The 20,943-nt window shown below is 32.0% G+C and overlaps 1 protein-coding gene across 2 annotated transcripts in view; it reads right to left on the bottom strand.

The window, feature by feature from the left end:
- Positions 1–10,479: 10,479 nt before the first annotated feature.
- Positions 10,480–20,943, bottom strand: part of LOC140443947 (uncharacterized) — a 46,105-nt gene continuing 35,641 nt past the window's right edge. The window contains exon 3 of one of the 2 annotated variants that reach the window (XM_072535477.1): positions 10,480–12,651. In XM_072535477.1, coding sequence (XP_072391578.1) covers positions 11,042–12,651 — 1,610 coding nt within the window. In that variant the 3' untranslated portion in view covers positions 10,480–11,041. The remainder of the gene's footprint in view (positions 12,652–20,943) is intronic. The other variant, XM_072535485.1, reaches the window with a different exon arrangement.

The raw sequence follows: 20,943 nt of genomic DNA, 5'->3' as shown, positions 1-20,943 counted from the left end.
AGTTGCACTACACTCTACTTTGATTATTGTGTGTATAGTTGCTTAAAGATCATTCAATGTAAATATTTTCATTTTCTTAATAAAATTATGCTGTAATGACAGCGCAACCCATCGATATGGAGTGGAATTATCATTTAAAAATAAATGGAAAAATGGTGTAACTACCTATTAAAATTGTAATTAGTTTTGATAGTAATTTTTAATAAAAATTTCAATGTTTACCTATTCCATTTTTACTTTCTAAAAACTCTAACAATGTGCTTATAAATTAAGGAGAGAATTTGTACTTAAATATGTAAAGGTTGAATCTCTATACTCAATTGTTACCTACATTAAATAAAAACATTTTTTCAAACCTACAAAAACATCCGTCCAGTTCTTGTAATTCTAGATTTTTTTATATTATCTGATGGTAAGTGCCTTTAAAAAATTGTATTCATCATCAGAGTCATGCAAAAGAACATATGGATTTGCATATTTTTGTATTTTCTGTTGAATTTTTGATATACCGGTATATTTAAAAAAAGTGCATAAGTACTATAATAGGCTTTCAAAACTAATTTATTTGTCGATCGATGATTCAGATGCCTTCATACCTGATATTTCCAAAATAATATTCTTATCTTAATTCATTAACAATTCCTAAATAGGTACCTACCTGAAAATAGGAAGTAAAAATTCCCAAGAATTAGCCTATAAGTTTATTCACGTGTAAATGTACGATAGTAGTCAAATAATTAATATTACATTTATTTAATTGTTCTATCTGAACATAAACGTGTTATTAGTTAAAAGTAAATAATAGTTCCCACTAAAACATTTTTTATATATTGTTTATTTATAATGAGTTTACAGCAAAGCGAGTTTGAATAATTTTATAGTAACTATATTAAGATAAAAAAAAAATAACAAAATTGAAAGTAATTTAAAATTAATAACGCAACTCAGCAATATTGACAATATCATTTTAAAGTCGTCTACTTTAAAATGTATAATGTATGTCTGTATTGTTAAAATGAATGAGTGAAATAGAAATAAAGTTAAATTATTAGAAGAATTTTTCACCATGTAACAAAAAACAAAATTTATTTAATTTGTTAATGTTTGTATTTTGAAAACGATTTCCGAAGTGAAAATTGAAATGGCAATAAACTTATTTTAAACTTCAATTTTGGCTTATTTCCATTAAAATAGTAAATACAGTCTGTCCCAAACCCTTCTTTCAGTGCGTCACTAATTTTGACTTCATATAGGATTTTAAGATTTAATTATTGCATGACATTTTAGTTAAATTTGACAGTTGCAGGATTGTAACCTCTCTTTTTCTAATTGAAAATTATTTAATCATTTTAATTTTAGTCTTTGTTCTTTCTCGATATACTTCGGCATAATTAAAATATTTTTATGACAATAAATACAAAATTAAATTTTCACTGTAAAATGTCAGATAATACTAACCTGGAATGACAATTATAATTTTTTCAGTTGACATTGTACTGTCACATGCGCATCATTGATTGGTTATCTATTTAGCGTATTCTAAACTCCAACCAATTATACATTCGTAAGTAGAATTAGCTTTACGATAAATACTTTTCTAAGTTCTGTGTATAATAATCACAGACTCACGTTTTTTTCTGTCACTTCTAGCTTAATGTGTTAGAGAGAATTCGATCAACTATGACGCACTGAAAGAAGGCTTTGGGACGAACTATAGGTACTTTTCACAAGAAAATAGCTCCAGAGCTGTTAAATATTAATCCTGCTCATGCAGCGGAACAGTAGACACTTTGGAAAAATTTGACACGCTTGGGTGAGGTTATGTGTTATGTCATGTCGATGAGCATCTCCGAATGTCCACCAGGTTAGTAGATATTAAGTAGGTTGTCTCGTAACTATAGACCAATCAAATGCTCGCTTTTTAAAGGCGGGAATACGTCACCCATACGACACTTTTAAAATTGCCATAAGCTTCAATGCTAATAAAAGGTTCAAAAACTTAGGTTTTGCAATATATTTTGGGATTTTCTTGGGTATAGGGATGTTAAGTGGTTCTTATATTAGTAATTATATCAATTTTTTTTCTAAAATCAATAGTCTGATGACAAAAAATAGAATTGATTATAGTGATAATATTGTGTGTTTTAAACGGAGATAACAGTTTATTTCGCACAAAAACCCAAAAAAACAGTAGAAAAAGTTCAAAAGCAAAAATACTAAATATGTAGGAACTTATTATGTTTTTCCTGGAATTTGCAGCATTCTTATCATATCTACTGTTAGGCAAAAAAAACAAATAGGTAATATAAATAATTTATTATTAGATTAAAATACAAAAAATGATTAGTCCTTCAAGCACAAATCTTCAAGCTATATATACTTATCTCATATAAAAAATATATCATTATTATAACGTACAAAACTACAATAATTGTTAGACAAACCTTGATATCACGGCTACGAAAACACACTTCACAAGTGTTTATGTACACAAATAACTAAATAATAAGGCTCTATAAATAATATTGTCCTTATACCTATACTTAAAAATAAAAACTAAACAATAACTAAACAAATAAACGAACTAATGATACTATAGAGACAACAACAAACGTGAACTTAAACTAAGACGTGCAGACAACTGTCCATCAACTGTCAAATTTGACTTTGTCCTATGAGTGACGTAAGCATTCTGCCTTCCCCTCGCTTCGCCCACATAGTTACGAGACAACCTACTTAACATCTACTAACCTTGAATGTCCACGGTGCTATGATGGTTCATTTTCGTATAAACTCTATGGGTTCATAGATAAATATAGTATATACAATTAAACAGAGCTATGGTTAATTGAATTATATGTAACTGTCACAGCACACCCCGTGGTAAAAGTTTTATGAGTAAATAAATACATGATACTATGATTAAGAACATAAGATATTGCGCATAAGTCGTGACGTAATTGGAGACTTGCACGTTCGTAATGTCAATTTTTTGTATGTGTCAATAAATACTTTTTAATAAATAGTTTGGAGATATCCTTTTGTGTACGATTACTGTAATTATTAAACCTTTATTTAATATTATTATTTTGTTAATTGAATAATTTCATCACAATATGCATAAAAATCCCATTTAACTTTAACAATAATTCAAATTCTGCTCTCCAATGACGGCATGCGCGAACACGACCGCTTTTGTGCTACGGGAAGATCCTATCTTGTTAGTCATAGTATCATGAATAAATAGAGACGTTTTTCATATTTGGTCCCAGTGAAGACAGCCCCAAATGAGCTGTCAATTAAGTTTCACAGAACGAATTTTTGCGTTGGCAGTGTTGCAATGTCCGTATATGTTATATGCTGCAAATACCAAGAGAGAAATCTTTTAAAAAGTACATTTTTATTATATTATGGTATGGATTCTGCAACTTGATAATTTATATAAAACACGAATGAATTAACAATTTTTTTTATATTGCAGTTAATTATTAGAACATTTTTTGACAATTGCCCTTTAATAGGTTAGCGGATAGATTTGCAATAGTGTCAGAACACTTAAACCACCAGTTGTTGCTCTATTTACTTTTTACTTTTTTGGTAATTTTAAAGTATTCATTTTTAAATATCTTATTGCTTTTGATTGCATATGTTGTAGCATTTACAAATTCTTTGATATATAAATTCCTTGATATTTTTTCTTTGATCGTTAAATCGCCCGATACTGCGTTTTCAAATTAATTCAATTCCCGTTTGTGTTTGTTTATACCCAGCGTTTTATTTATTCTAACTTATGCGATAAATTTTAGAAGATAATTGCTCATTCCTTACTTGAGTCGCTATAAAAGACAGTCGGCTTAGGTCTGGATCCAAATTTATTCGTCGAATTTGTAAAGTTTTCTGTTTTTGTCCCTTTTTATGGAAATTTTAGCGGTGTAAAATAATGTGTGAAGTATGTCTAGTTACAGAGGAGGTTAAAAAAGTATTTAACAGATTTGTTTCGCCTGCAGCAATTCTGATGTTCTAGTTTCCTGTTTTTTTTTTTAAGAAGTCGTCTAAAGTTGCATAAGTGCTTCTTCAATCTCGCTGTTCCTGAAGCAGTTTGTTTAGTTCCAGAATTTTAGTATAAAACCCCAGTGCCGTCCAGGTAACTTTTTTTGTGTTTAAATTTAAAGTAAAGACAGACATTTTGTTTAAATATATTGCTTTCATTAAAATTTAAAAAATTGTAATATTCAAAATTATAAATTTTAGGATTTGACTTTAGCTGTCATTGTAATTTTTCTGTTTTAAATTTAATGTTAATATAGGGCAGCTCCCTTTATTATTTTTTGACTTTAGTTTTTTTTATTTTTAAAGAAGGTTAACCTCCAAGCAATTTTGTAAGTTTTGTAGCAACACAGTTTGTAAACGGCTAGGACACAAATTTTTTTTTATTCTTGTACTCTGTAACTATTAATCTACATAGTAATTTGTGTCATTATTTTTATAACTCTTTGTGGTAAGACACAATAAATGTTAAATTTTTTTTGTTTTTTTTTTATTTTTTTTAACTAACCCTTTTTTGAGTTTCATTTGAAAAATATATGTTCTGCATTTCTAATAATTATTTCCCTAGTTACAACTAGTTGTTGTAATAGTTATAATTAGGCACCTCGAAGTGGTGTCCTGTTTAAATTACTAGAGGTGTTTCCTGTTTCCTTTCGGTGTTTTGTTTTATTTGTCCCAAGATATTCATGACCTTTTGTTTCCAATATTTTTGTAGTTGCTCCAATCCAAACCCCTTATCATTTACTTATCCACGACCCCAGCTCTCCTAACAAACCCTGAGTGCCGTTCGCATAAGTATCGATTATTTTGTTTGCCCTATATCAATCAATTTTCAACCCCATAATCTTACCCTATGGTAGGCAAAATGTATTCGTTACAATGTATCATTTGTAATGTAAATTTCAACACTGCCAAACAACAATATTTAGTTTCCTTTCTTATGAATAGGAATCACCACAGTTTGCTTAAACTGTTCAGGCCTTTTGCCAGTAGAAAATACATTATTTATTAAATAGATAATGGGACCAGTTAGTATTTGGAATAGTTCAGATTTAATACCATCTATTGCTAGTGGTTTGTTCGATTTTAAGGCATTGTAGTGATGGACAAAAAAATCGTAGGGCACCTGCTTAAATGCTTTCAGTAGAAGCGACAGATCAACGAACAATCTCACAAAAAATGTACATGATCCTTTATCTAACTGGCACCACGAGCTTCGTTGGGATTTGAACGGTTGGGCAGGCTGGCTGGCTGCAGTAATTCTGGAAAGACAGATTTCAATGTACTGCTTAAGCGGCAACAGCAGATAGCATTCGTCCGCGCATTTAATCACTTACGAATAAATATTGCTAATTACGGATATGAGTGCTATACGATACTAGATTATAGGGATGGTTGGAACAGGGGTTTTTCAACAACTGTTACAAGCTGTTTCAGTTCCAAAAATTATCTGTTTCAAAAAAACTGCTTCAGTTCTAAACTGTTCCAACTCTAACACTGTGTTACGTACGGGTTTCTTCAGTACCGTTTCGGTTTGTTCCAGAAAGGTTGTTGTGTTAACAATAGACTTGAATAGACCATTGTATTTGTGGTTGTATGTTTTGAAAGTTTAAAGTCTTGTCGCGAGTCGCAGTAGAATTAAATTTTACATAGTTTTATCAAAGAATATAGGCTAGTCTATATTCTTTGGTTTTATTGCCTGGTTTAATACCTACGTGTTATTTTTCTTTTAAGTAAAATATTCTTTTATGATGAGTTCCAATTCTTTATTGAAAATGAAAAGTGTATCAAGGCACAATAAAAGTAGGCCAGTTTGGAACTTTTTTACCATAGTTGACAACACGATTGCGAAGTGTAATATGTGTCAGTTACAAATGTCGTATAAATCATCAATAACAAACTTAAAAAACATATTGAAAGAAAGCATCCAACTGTGAACATTCCACAGAAATCTGTTATGTGTGTAAGTAGTGACATTGGAAATATAGCAAACGTTGTGGACAGCGCCAGTGTTGTCATCACTACCACTACTAGCTGCGATTCACAGCAGTCAAGTATACACTGGTCTCCTGGTCTGTTGTGTGATAAAAACTGTTATATTGGAACAGGAAAACTTATTGATCAATATATGTTCCAACCTGTTCCAAATAAAAACCTGTTTCGAAAAGAACAGATTCTGTTCCAAAGTGGCATCTCTACTAGATTAGGTTCTGCCGGATCCTGCAAGCTATCTTCAGGCTTTCATCAGAGGGGGACCCGTGGATATTTACCTACTACAAAATACTTGTTAGAAAAATATGTTTACAGCTTAAATATGAGTCATATTTATCGTAACAATATTGTTATTAACATCATTATTCTCTCTACAAAATATCATAATTATAAATATGAGCAACTACCCAACAATCCTGATTACAAAAAATTCTATTCCATGTTATTGAAGTTATTTCAATTAATGCAGTTCATTCTGTTGATCACTTTATCACTTTAAATTTTGATCTGCATTATAGACTTGGTCCTTGTCTGGGATCATATTTGATTCTGATCATAAGAAAAACAATTTTGAGACCAAGTTCTTTCTGATCTGTCAGGTTCTTTGATCCAGATTGCTATGCTGTCTAACGACCTATCACTACTAAAACCTGATAATTTTTATAAAGTCTTATAAAAAGTTGGCATTTTTATAAAAATATTATTAAAAAAGATTATGGTAACAATTAAATATTCAAAAAATTGAAATTCTCTAAATCTTTATTTTTTATATGGGCTTTATTAGGCTGTGAAACGAAAAATCTCTTAAATGTATTGAACATTAACTATTTATAGAATAAATTAAAGCTATAAAAAAAACGTTATCTTGCATAATTATATCATTTATCTCACCTGAGTTACTTTCATCTGGTTCACTTTTTAAATTTACAAGATATATGGATGGGAATAGTTGACTCTCTATATATTTTCGATCACCTTCAACAAACTCTTCCTTAATTTCAACTTTTACTTGCATAGCTAATAAAAATGGTAATTATATCACATCTTTTGTACAAATTTTTATTACTTGTCTTATCCGAGTTAATCTTCTGGTTCATTATTCATATCACCAGGATGTGTCGATGTAGATTGCTTGGTGATTATGATAAATCGTTTAATTTCAATATTTTCCTTTATCCTTAACGTATGAAAAAGCCTTTGTAATAAATAGTCTACTTTGTTTATACGACCTGCCTAGGAATATTAATGACAGCGGAATAAATAAGCAATTCGATACAGTCGATACGTGGTTGCAACGACGTTGTCAAGAAAATACTACTGGGCCGCGGCCAACGAGCCCCACGGACGATTCCGTGCGAACCAGTGCAGTTCATGATGACAATTAATAGAGCAAATAAGACATACATGAGCGAATAAATTATTTATTGCATATTTATAAAAAATATTATAAAATAGAATCGTAACCAAAAACCTACATATATTACATAATTTTTGGTTGAGCCCGGCCCCTTTGGCACCTAAGACGCTCCGCCACTGATTGAATGTGTAATTTCATATGTTGATGTAAACTATATTTTCTGGAGAACTTTTGAAAACAAATTCCACACTTGTAAGGTTTTTCTCCACTATGCATTCCCAAATGCCTTTTGAAATCACTGGATCGAGAACACCGCTTAAAACAAATTTCACACTTATTAAAGTTAGAAGACCCTGGTGCAACAACTAGCAATAACCACGGAGGAAGCTACAGCTACCTGGGGAAAAGAATGCCAAACGTTGAAACATGCCATTACATTTTACTTTTATTATTCACTCGCATTATTCTTTTCTATTCGTTTTAAACGTTTCAACGTTTGGCATTCCTTTCCCCAGGTAGCTGTAGCATCCTCCGTGGTTATTGTTAGTTGTTACCCTGGAAACCATCAGGATCTAGAGTAGAGTAGGTAATTATAAATATTTTAAAATCGATTTACCGTTTAAGAAATTTGTAAATAATGCAAAAACTATAACACCTATGGTATAATTTCACTATTTGAGAGAGTGAGTCATCGTTTAAAGGCCCAGAAATGCGGAAAGCTGTTTGGAAATCCAGTGACGTACACTTACTTTTATTTTAACGTTAATTATATTTTATTTTTCAAATATTAATGTTCGAAATAGGCCACAATATATTTATTTACAAGTTTTTACTGACGTTTCGATCTCTATATCCAAAGACCGCTTTCAAAGATATAAATGATAGTTATATTTATTTTATTTGTTTATTATTATATATTTTTATAATCTTATATTGTTTATTTTTTTTTTCTATCTTTAAAAACGGAATAGAGATCGAAACGTCAATGTATTAAACATGTAAATAGATATAGTGTGGCTTATGTCCAACCTTCTCCCTAAAAATACAGAATGCCATAAACAAAAAGCTATAAAAAAGAAGTAATTTTGCAGAAAGTTTACTGATACCAACCGGCTGTCGCGGAAGTTGCGCTAAAACGTCTTTTGACGTGACCCGTTCTTAAAGAGTTACACAATGAAATTTTTTTAAAACAAATTTTAAGACAGTTTCCACACCACCCCAGAGGTATGTCTTGTGGCGCGATACTTTTTTTAAATGGGTGTTCGCCAAGAGCCATATTGTCTTATTAAATAAAATGAACAAAACACTTAAACAGTATAAAACAAAATAAAATCCTATAAAACAAAATAAAATTCTATAAAAACAAAATAAAAATAATGTTTGATGTGTTTAAACACAAACACTATACACACTTACTATGTTCTTCTCGTTTTTTTTTGTTTTTGGTTTTTTTTATGCTGATGTTCTTATTAAACTATTAGAAAATATTATTCGCTGTCTAAACCTGAAGATGCAGTGCTGCTATCGCTGTCATTATCTTCACCACCTGGTGTAATTATAATTGGCTCTAGTAAAACTTTGATATGAGTGTCAAGTTCCCACATACGATGTTCTTCTTTAATTATGTGGCCTATACATTTAGCCCATTTCTCTGGAGTTACATGGAGGATTGCTTGAATCAAAAGTTTCTTAATTTCGTTTAATTTGAACGTTTTGTTATTGCGTGCTACTTCTCCTTTCACTTGCTCCCAGATAAGTTCAATGGGATTAAGTTCGCAATGATAAGGTGGTAGACGCAGAACTTTGACACCATAATCTTTTGCAGTTTCATCTAAAGCATATTTAAGATATTCAATTTTCCTTAACCGTGCAATGTCAAGAAAACCATCATCAAGAAACCCTGTATCACTTTCTATATGGGTGACGATTAAACGCCGTCCCTTTCCTGATGGAGCTTTTAATCCTGTATATCAGCCTTCTATAAATGCTTCGCGTTTACTTTTGACATTTAAATCTTGCCAAACTTTTCCAACTGTATGACCTTTTCCAACCTTGGTTAATCCAGGTTTCATCCAAATAACATATTTTGCGTCCAGTGCTGCGAATTTTGCGTATTTCTTCTAAATATTTTCTTCTCCGCACAATAATTTTATTTTTTTCTAATAGCATACTTTTTCTGTTGAGTTTTACATATCGAAAGTTCATTTCACGCATGGTCCTGGTTAAGACTCTACGAGATATCTTGGGTAAGGAGTCATCGTTTTCGAGCTCTTGAGAAATATTTTTCAGTGTTGGAATTTCACTCCGAAAATAAAATGAATGAATTTTTCGACGTATAATATTCCTTGTCTCGTCATCCAAAACAATGCTTTTCCTACCTCTAGTTTTACCTTTTTCTTGCTTTTTATTTTCCGATGTATTTTTAAGTACACGATAAATACAGCTAACGGATACTTTTGTTAAACTGCTACAAGTGTCGACCGCTTGGCTAACATTTAATTCCATTTTTCTGCCGACAATTCCTTTATAAACGTTTCGTATTAGTACCTTTTCTTCTTCTTCTACTTCTTCTCTTCTTCAAACCAAATAATCACAGAATATAACTAAAAATTTACTATAAAACGACAAACTATAACACTCGTATTATCAATAACACGTTTTATCAATAACACAAACTTATCGCATAAAATACCCTACCCTCAGAAACGCCAATGTAAATAACCTATTGTTGATGGGCACTCGCTCGACAAAAACTAGTTTTACGGCTTTCTGTGGATCTGAATTGAAACGGAGTTCCGTCGCTAATTCCAAAGTTGCCAAACGATTGAAAAATATTGTTTTAAAATATCGATTTTTATTTTATAAATTTAAATATGTAACGAAACGGAACATATAAATAAAATTTATTTCATTACAATTTTGTGCTTAATTTTTACTATTGAAAAAATCAGGTTTTTTTGTATTTTTATGACGGTAATAATCGCTGCATGGAAAAATACAGGTTTTGTATGACCATAATTACTACTTGTGAACAAGAATTGGCTACACTGTACGACAACTTCTGGTCAAGTCTACTATAGAGAAGCACAAATAAATATACTACTTTATATATTCTGTAATTTCTTATGAGGAAACGCAAATTGCAATCGAGAAAACAGGCAGTTTTCGAGGGCCGCTGTGTACATTTAAATTTGAGGATATTCGGCGTTTAAACTATGATATCACTCTTCTAAATTGAGGGTTTCTACTTTAGTACCAGACAACATTATATCGAAAGAGAAAAATTTGTCATTGTTAATTTATTCACTAATTTCATTGAAAACGTGTATCCTGTATATAACATAAAAATATAACTCTTGAACGTATATAAAAATATATTTATCGATATTACATACTAATTCCTACAAATTGACTTACATACGATTAAAACATTTCAATATAAATAGCCAAGATAATGGTAAAGGTATCTAACACTGAAATGTTTTTAATTTAAAGTTCATATGGAGAAATTTCATGTTTATTGAAGTTATATTTTCGTGAAAAGTTTTAAATTCAACACTTTTAAGATGTTTCTCCACTGTGCGATCTCATATGATGTTTGAAAATACCTGCTGGAAAAATCTGATTAAAACAAATTTTACACTTTTAAGACTTTCTTTCAGTGTGGAGACTACAATGGTTTTTCAAGCTAATGGCTTTACTAAACGGCTTAAAACAAATTTCACACTTGTAAGGCTTTTCTCCAGTGTGCACTCTCAAATGTATTTTCAAACCATCTGCTCGAGTAAACTGCTTAAAACAAATGTCACACTTGTAAAGTTTCTCTCCAGTATGCACTCTGGAATGCCTTTTTAAACTGCCATCATCGCTAAACTGCTTAAAACAAATTTCACACTCGTAAGGCTTTCCCCCAGTGTGCATTCTCAAATGTATTTTCAAATCATGTGCTCGAGTAAACTGCTTAAAACAAATTTCACACTTGTAAGGCTTTTCTCCAGTGTGCACTCTCAAATGTATTTTCAAATCATGTGCTCGAGTAAACTGCTTAAAACAAATTTCACACTTGTAAGGCTTTTCTCCAGTGTGCACTCGCAAATGTATTTTCCAATCATGTGCTCGAGTAAACTGCTTAAAACAAATTTCACACTTGTAAGGCTTTTCTCCAGTGTGCACTCTCAAATGTATTTTCAAACCATCTGCTCGAGTAAACTGCTTAAAACAAATGTCACACTTGTAAAGTTTCTCTCCAGTATGCACTCTGGAATGCCTTTTTAAACTGCCATCATCGCTAAACTGCTTAAAACAAATTTCACACTCGTAAGGCTTTCCCCCAGTGTGCACTATACAATGTTTTTTCAAGCTATTGGCTTTACTAAACTGCTTAAAACAAATTTCACACTTGTAAGGCTTTTCTCCAGTGTGCACTCTCAAATGTATTTTCAAATCATGTGCTCGAGTAAACTGCTTAAAACAAATTTCACACTTGTAAGGCTTTTCTCCAGTATGCAATCTCAAATGTGTTTTTAAATGACTTGTCTGAGAAAAATGCTTAAAACAAATTTCACACTTGTAAAGTTTCTCTCCAGTATGCACTCTGGAATGCCTTTTTAAACTGCCATCATCGCTAAACTGCTTAAAACAAATTTCACACTCGTAAGGCTTTCCCCCAGTGTGCATTCTCAAATGTATTTTCAAATCATGTGCTTGAGTAAGCTGCTTAAAACAAATTTCACACTTGTAAGGCTTCTCTCCAGTGTGCAATCTCAAATGTGTTTTCAAATGACTGTTCTTAGAAAACTGCCTAAAACAAATTTCACACTTATAAGGCTTTTCTCCAGTGTGCGATCTCATATGTTGTTTTATATAACCTAGTTGAGAAAATGGCTTAAAACAAATTTCACACTTGTAAGGCTTCTCTCCAGTGTGCAATCTCAAATGTGTTTTCAAATGACTGTTCTTAGAAAACTGCCTAAAACAAATTTCACACTTGTAAGACTTTCCTCCAGTGTGCACTCTAAAATGGATTTTCAACAGATTTTTCTGAGAAAATTGCTTAAAACAAATTTCACATTTATACGCCCCTTCTTCAGTCGGAATGATTGTAATTTGACTTAAAGTATTTATGTCAGAGAAATCTGTAGAGCAAGAATCTTTTATTGTTGCTTCTTGATAGTTTAGACTTATTCGTTCTTTTTTACTACATGGAAATACAGGTAATGTTTTCATAATTTCCACTCGGTTCTTCCGAGAAAAACCTAAAATAAAAAATAAGTCGCATAAGCAATATATAATAGAGAAATTGGTTTACAAAATAAGAGCTAATTTGTAAGTACAACAAAGGGAGCCATGGCTATCCAGCAAGTTTTGGATAATGCTTTGTAGATCTATATCTGGGTTTATGTTAAAATTCGTAGAATTGTACATTGTATAGAACGCTTAAAAGTATTGTTGACTACATCGAAAGAAATAACATACCAGGCTCTAATACGATGTAAATCACGTATATATTTATTACATCCATCTGCAGATGTGACATTCACATGAATCGCTAACTGCAGAAAGGCATCATGTCCAATATTTACGAATTTTGAGTATTTTATTAAAATTGTTTCCAGTAGCAAAACGCAACGTTTACTACAGAAAGGAAACACGTCCGCATATTAGTATTGGCATGGCAACGCTTTCAATATTCTATTTACTGCAGAAGGGAAACTAGGTCCACGACAAGTTCTCTTTCTGCGGTAAACAGTTGCGGCGCTAGAACTGCGTGACAAATATTCGAACTATCCTCACAGTTGAGTTTAGTCAGACAATATTGTGCTTTGTTTATTGATGATTGTTGTCGTCTATTACTGTGGTTAATAATTAAATTAGAAGGAGTGGTCCAGATGAGAAATGGCGTGTAATCAAGAAAAGAAAAGGTTTTACGAATGATGACAAATATAAAAGGAACATAATAAAGAAGTCTAAAGTGGCTGGACAAGAACACGTAAACTGGGTTGGCAAAACTGTACCAGCTAAAAAATCAGGCTCAAATTTTTGCACGTAAATATTGTTTTATTCATTTTTGTTAATTTGTACATTTTGGTTTAAATACCATTTTACTGATAATTTAATCTTGTATGTATTTCGAAGTAATATTAGGCTACTAAAACCTAACCTTAAAGTCATTTACTTATCTCCAACATCTTTTTCACTGAATTAATGTTACAATAAAGTCTTTTGTTGTTTCAGTTGCAAATCCAATTGCTTTCACTGGAGTTTTCACTGAAAAAGCTATGATTGAAATATCCGCCAAACTACATAACATAACAACCAAAGCGGAACAGGACATTTACATCCAATCTGTTATGGAAATTAGTCAGATGGCAAGGGAAAGACCCAGATCTAGTTCGTCAACCGCAAAACCCAAGGCTTTCAGTGTGATTTATTATGTAGTACACAATGGAAAACGTACAAAAGTATGTAAAAATGGATTCACAAAAAAACCTATGGATACACTGCAGTGTTACCGTTTGTCCCAACTATTGCAACTAAATGAAACACCAACTGAAAACAGAGGAAAAAACGTTTCAGAAAATCAATACCTGGGTCTGTACTGTTTAAATTAAGGGTCCATGTAGAATCATTCCCCACCCAAGTACATACATCACTGTACAGGAAAAGAAAAGTATTTTTCAGCTAATATGAATTTAAAAATCATATACATGTTCATTAAAAAAAAAACAGTTTCCTTATTTCAACATTAGGAACTGAGAAAAGGCTCTCCTACAAGTTTTTTTGGACATATTTCAAGGAAAAGTACCCTTCTATTGGCTTTGCCCAACCAGTTAAAGATGCATGTGTTACATGTGAGGAACCAAATTTAAAAATAAAAAGTCCTGTTTTGAATGAGAATGCAATGCGAACAGCTGTCGCTGAGCTAACAGTACACAAGCGTAAATCTAAAAACTTCTATGCGTCACTGAAAGAAGCGATTGTGTCAGTAAGCGTGAAGAAAATGTTGGCATCTGCATAGATTTTATGGCCAACATATCTCTACCTTGTATTCCTGTCCAAGATACCTATTACCTTAGACAGCTCACTGTAAACGTCTTTGGTGTGCATAATCTCTCGACACGGGAATGTACAAATTTTTATGAAGGTGAAGGGAGTAAAGGCTCAAACGAAGTTTGTACTATGTAAGATTGGTACATAAAAAACAAAATTGGTAGTAGTGTAAAAAACCTTTATCTGTTTTTGGGGACAACTGCGCAGGGCAAAATAAAAATAATACTGTGATTCGCATGATGATGTACTTGTGTGAGATAAAAAAGTTTAATGAAGTTTAATGAACTAACCTTTCCTGTTAGGGGCCACTCTTTTATGCCAAACGACAGAGATTTTGGCATCATGAGAAGAAAATTAAAGCAAGAAGAACGATATTATACTATTAATGAGGTTGAAGAGCTTATAATGAAATCATCAAAAATTGACGGCAAATTTTGTTATTAAAATGACTGCTGATGATTTGATTGACTTCAGTTCATGGTGACCCCAGTTTAATAAAAAAAAACCGGCCTAAGTGATGATTCTTATGGAAAAAATGTCCCAAGAAACCAAAAAAGGACTTTTGCCATATCACAATACAGAGAAATTACTTTTTCATCAAAGAATCCTAACACGGCTCAATGTAAGATGAACATCAGCGGCTTCATAATGGATTAATTCAAACTACGGAATGCAGTACAGCCAATTCAGGCTCCTACTAGAAGAGCATATTCAACTGTACTTCCAATTAACAACAAGAAAATGAAAGACATGAAGAAAATATTGGTATATATCCCGGAAGAAAAAATGAATTTTTGGAATCCGATTTTGTCATGGCCAATTACACCGGCATTTACAGACGAAAACTAGAAAAAATTGAACTGAAATTTACTTCAAAATCTTAATTTATGATTTAATTGCTTTATTTCGTGTATAGGACATTGTTTTATTTCATTAAAATTAATTCTCATAAAATATTCTCTTTGTATATTGATTGTTGTCCTTAGAACTTCTTAAAGTTTCTTGTTTACGGTATCTCTTGTATTTAAGAAAGGGAACACGCCACAAAAAAATTCTCTACCCTCTCCTCTTAAAATATTTAAATATTTTATAAGTATAGTTCATCCCAAACCCTTCTTTCAGTGCGTCATAGTTGATTGAATTCTCTCTAACACATTAAGCTAGAAGTGGCAGAAAAAAAAATCGGTTGCCTGTAAAGTCGGTTTTACGGGCGAAGATTTTACGTGACAACGTCTTTTTCTCGGTAGAATATTTATTGATATGAATATTATTAAATTGCACAATAGGAACAAGGAATTGAATGAAAATAAGAATTGCACAAATTTTAACTATAGAAATATATTTTGTTTACTAAAACATTGTACATGTAAACTTAAACTTAACTAATTTCTATTTGAGTGATTTTGTTGAGGATAGGACGATGATAGGAGAAATATGAAATGAAAGGAAGTGTTTCTGCTGTAATGTGTCTTGAACGCCAAGAACGCTCGAGAAAGACAGAGACACAAGCACGCACCGATTCAACGCGCCTAATTCTCTAGTGCTGCGCGCGCAGCGGACCGATCATGTTTGAGTGGGAGAGAGACGCAAGGCATTCGCCGGTCCGGCGGGCCTCTCTCTCGTTCGGTGACTCATCGTAACAGACGTGATTGGGCGTTACACTTTTTCATGAATGACTCCGAGCCACAACCTAATTTAAGACGTTGTCACGTCAAAAACGTGAGTCTGTGATTATTATACATAGAACTTAGAAAATGATTTATCGTAAAGCTAATTCTACTTACGGATGTATAATTGGTTGGAGTTTAGAATACGCTAAATAGATATCCAATCAACAATGCGCATAAATATAATTTGAAGCAGATTGTCTCGATCGTGACAGTACTTTCACAATGTCAACTGATAAAATGATAATTGTCATTCCAGGTTAGTATTAACAGAGATTTTACAGTGAAAATTTTGTATTTATTGTCATAAAAATATTTTAAATATACCGAAATATATCGAGAAAGAACAAGGACTAATATTAAAATTATTAAATTATTTTCAATTAGAAAAAGAGAGATTACGATCCTACAACTGTCAAATTTAACTAAAATGTCATGCAATAATTCTCGACATTCTTAAAATCCTATATGACGTCAAAATTAGTGACGCACTGAAAGAAGGGTTTGGGACAGACTGTATGTAGTAGTCCAGAATGCCCAATCACATGTTGCTGTACAATTCAGTACTATAATTATTATGTGTATGTTGGCAACACATTTTATTTTTATTGATGTCTGATGACTTACTTGTCACTTGTCACTGGTATCTGTCTGTACACATTACATTTGTACTTGTAAAACAATAAAACTTATTTCTTTTCTAATTAAATATAATAATAGTGTTATTATTATTATTATTAACCTGCGTAAACAGGTTATGGGCCCAGCAGCGGAAATTTAGAAAAGTGTTTTTTAAGTTTGTTTTGCTAAAAGTGTAGTTTGCAGAAAAATTGTGTTTACAATTTTTGCACGTGTGTTATTTAGTTATGGCTTCGTCCAGCAATCAATTTTTTATGGCAAATGTAAAACAATTTAATGGAGCCGGTTTTGATTCGTGGAAATTTCGATTGGAACGACATGGTGTTCTTGATGTCATTTCTCAAGAGAAACCTACTAGGACTGACGATAAGTACAAAGACTTTGTTAAAAGTGATTCGACTGCAAAGGATATTATTGTTCAGTTAGTTGGGGATAATGTTTTGGAAATAATTAAAACCCAAGATACTTCGATGGGAATGATGGAAGCTCTTAAAGCTGTTTACGAAAAGACAGGACTTCAGTCTCGAGTACAAATCCAGAAAAAGTTGCGCAACTTAGTACTTAAAGAAGACGGCAACTTGGGTGAGTTTTTGGTGGATTTTGATAAAACCTTAAGAGAATTAAATGATGCAGGAGGTAAAATAGATGATATTGAAAAGATCACCACACTTTTATCTGCAATGCCTGATAGATTTAGTTCAGTTGTAACATCCATTGATATTTTATTTCGTTCTGATCCATCCAAAGTAATTGTAGATTTTGTGAAAAATAGTTTAATGGCAGAAGATGATCGTTTAAAAACAAAGAAAGTTACTAGTGTACCTGTTCCGTCACAGGCCTTTGTTGGTCAAGATAAATACAAAGGTAAGAGCAAACATACTTTTAAAGTTCGTTGTTATCATTGTCATGAAATGGGGCATAGTCGCTCGAAATGTCAAAATAGATTGTCAAAAAATCGTGTGAAACTGCTAATATGAGTAATGTTAAAAAAAAGGAATTGCATTTCTTGGTAGTCACACAAAACAGGAAGTTGCAGTCAGCTGTGATTCAAATGTAATGAATAGTATACATCTGGTTGTGGATAGTGGTTGTACAAATCACCTGTTTATGTCAAAATACATTCAATTTTTGACTAATTCCATAGCAGTAGATAGACAAATAAATGTAGCAAAAGTTGGTGAAACTGTAGCAGCAAAATTTCAAGGTAGTTTCTCACAGCTATATCTAAAGAAGGACTTTCAGTTACGTTGAATGATGTTCTTGTTCGTAGCAATCTTTCTTACAATTTATTATCAGTAAGACAAATTGAGGAAAAAGGTTTTCGTGTGATTTTTGAAAATAAGGAAGTAAAAATCATGAGGGGTGATACTGCAATTATTACTGGAAAATTGATTGGTAACTTGTATTTTATAGAATTGCAATTGTATTCAGATGTGGTTAACATTGTTCGAGATACACCTGAGTTGTGGCACAAGCGGATGGAACACTCTTGTAGATTTCCTGTGAGTTCAGTATGTGAGATATGCTTGAAAGGTAAGCAGACAAGTTCTCTATTTTTAAAGAGCATCCCAAGTGACAGGAAAGCTCGACGTTTACTTCAATATGTGTCCACAGATGTGTGTGGAAAAATTAACCCTGCTACTCATGATGGTAAAAATTATTATGTTTCATTCGTTGATCATTACAGTCATTTTGGAATGTTATACCTTATTAAAGAAAAGAATGAAGTGGAAACATGCTTTAGGAATTTTATAGCCTTAACTGAATCAAAATTCAATCTGAAAATAGAGTATTTGAGATGTGATAATGCTGGGAGAATACTTCTAAAGGCTTTAAAGATTTTTGTACTAGTAAAGGAATAACTATACAATATTCTGTACTCAGGAATCCAGAACAGAACGGATTAGCAGAAAAATACAATCATACTATTTTAGATAAATCTAGATGTTTAATTTTGGACAGTGGTCTTGATAAGTCATTTTGGGGAGAAGCTGTATTGGCTGCTGTGTACTTAACAAATCGAACTCCTACAAGTACATTGCCTAATGACTGTAATGATTTGGATGTAATGCTTATGCACATATTCCTGAAGAAGATCGATCTGGGAAGTCTGCTGAGAGATCAAGAAAATGTATTTTTATTTGCCATTGTGACAATGGATACCGCCTCTGGGACCCTCTAAAACGAGCAGTGTTTACATCTCGTTCAGTTAGATTTGATGAAACTTGTGAAAGTGAATCTCCAGTTCATGCCATGAGACATAGAGGTGTGGATGAGCAATTTATTACTGAACCTGTTAAAATGGAACCTGAAGTAATACAACTTGATAGTAATCTGGTGTAAAATAATAAAATAATTATCTGCTCGCTGTCTACCTTCTGAATTACCTAAAAACTATACTGAAGCTGTTTCGATGGGGAATGGATGGAAGGAGGCCATAGATAAAGAACTTTTGGCATTAGAAAGCAACAATACCTGGACTTTGGTAGAACCTAAGGCTGATGATATAATCATTGATTCACGATGGGTTTTTTTTGAGAAAAATGTTGATGGTCAGTTGGTGAAAAGAGCTCAATTAGTGACCAGAGGCTATCAGCAGCCAGCATTGAATAACGAAGACATGTATGCACCAGTAGCTAAATTAACCACTCTGAGGGTACTGTTTGCCATTGCTGTCGATCGTGATATGGATATTCATCAACTTGATGTGAAAAGTGCTTTTTTGAAAAGTTCAGTGTCTAGTGATGTGTTTTTAAAGCCACTGGATGGTCTTAGTGTTAAACATGGTGTAGTATGTAAGTTGATAAAGTTGGAATACACCTATTAATAAGCATTTATGTAATTTAGGATTTAAGAGATCTAAGGTTTATTCTTGTTTGTATTTTAATGGCAAAACTTATGTTTTGATATGAGTAGATGATATTTTTTGGTTATTTCAATTTCTGAAGATGATGTCAAATTTTTAAAAACAAATTTAGAGGAAATTTTAGAATTAAGTCATTTATCAAATGAGACAAAAATTGTCTTTTTAGGATTAGAGATTGAAAGGAAAGATAAGACTTTAGTTGTTAGTCAGAAAAATTTAGTTACAAAAATTTTTAATCGTTTTAACATGGTAAATTGCAAGACTAGCAAAATTCCAATGGAACCTAAATTGAATTTAGAAAAAGAAGCTCAAACTGATTTTAAAGTCCCTTATAAGAAGGTACTTGATAGCTTGATGTATTTGATGCTTGGCACTAGGCCATATTTGTGTTATACAGTTTCATTTTTTGAAAGATTTCAAAATAATTTTAATAGTAGACATTGGAAGCGTCTTAAAAATGTAATTCGTTATTTGAGCTATACTAATGAGTTGGGATTAATATACAATAAATTTACTAAAAATGATCAAGTTTCTGTTCATGCATATGCCGACTCAGATTTTGCTAGTGACGCTAATGACAGAAAGTGTGTTTCTGGATATGTTATTGTAATAATAAAGTTGTAAACTTCTAAAAAGCAATCTGTAGTTGCTCTTAGTAGCAGTGAAGCCGAATATTTGGCTGTCTGCGTGTATGAGATGTTTGATTTTGAATATCCTATTAGAATTTTTGAGGACAACCAATGTTGTATAAAAATGGCTCAAACTTATGAGACCAAACGCTCAAAACATATTGATGTAAAACGTAAAGATATGGCAAATAAAGGAAATTTTGTTTTGAGTATGTTCCTACAAACAAACAGTTAGCTGATATGTTGACCAAGGTATTGCCTGTTACTTAATTTGAATTATTGAGAATTGATTTGAATGTTTCTAAAACTAATGTTTAATTTTACAGTTTATTAGTTTATTGTAATTTTGTTTGCAGTTTGTACTTAATTCATTTGTGTTGCTGTACAATTCAGTACTATAATTATTATGTGTATGTTGGCAACACATTTAATTTTTTTAATGTCTGATGACTTACTTGTCACTTGTCACTTGTATCTGTCTGTACACATTACACTTGTACTTGTAAAACAATAAAACTTATTTCTTTTCTAATTAAATATAATAATAATGTTATTATTATTAACCTGCGTAAACATCACATAAACCTCAAATGCAAAAAAATTATTATTATTATCTAGTGTTTGAGTTTGCCAAGTTTTTTGTCTCTCCTGAAAAATTGGCAAAACTGTACTTGGTGCCTTTCTGCAGTTAGCGAT

This window comes from Diabrotica undecimpunctata, chromosome 1 (assembly GCF_040954645.1).
Source record: "Diabrotica undecimpunctata isolate CICGRU chromosome 1, icDiaUnde3, whole genome shotgun sequence".
NCBI lineage: Eukaryota > Metazoa > Arthropoda > Insecta > Coleoptera > Chrysomelidae > Diabrotica > Diabrotica undecimpunctata.
Note: the sequence above shows the minus strand (reverse complement) of the source record. Positions and strands in the feature narration are given on the sequence as shown.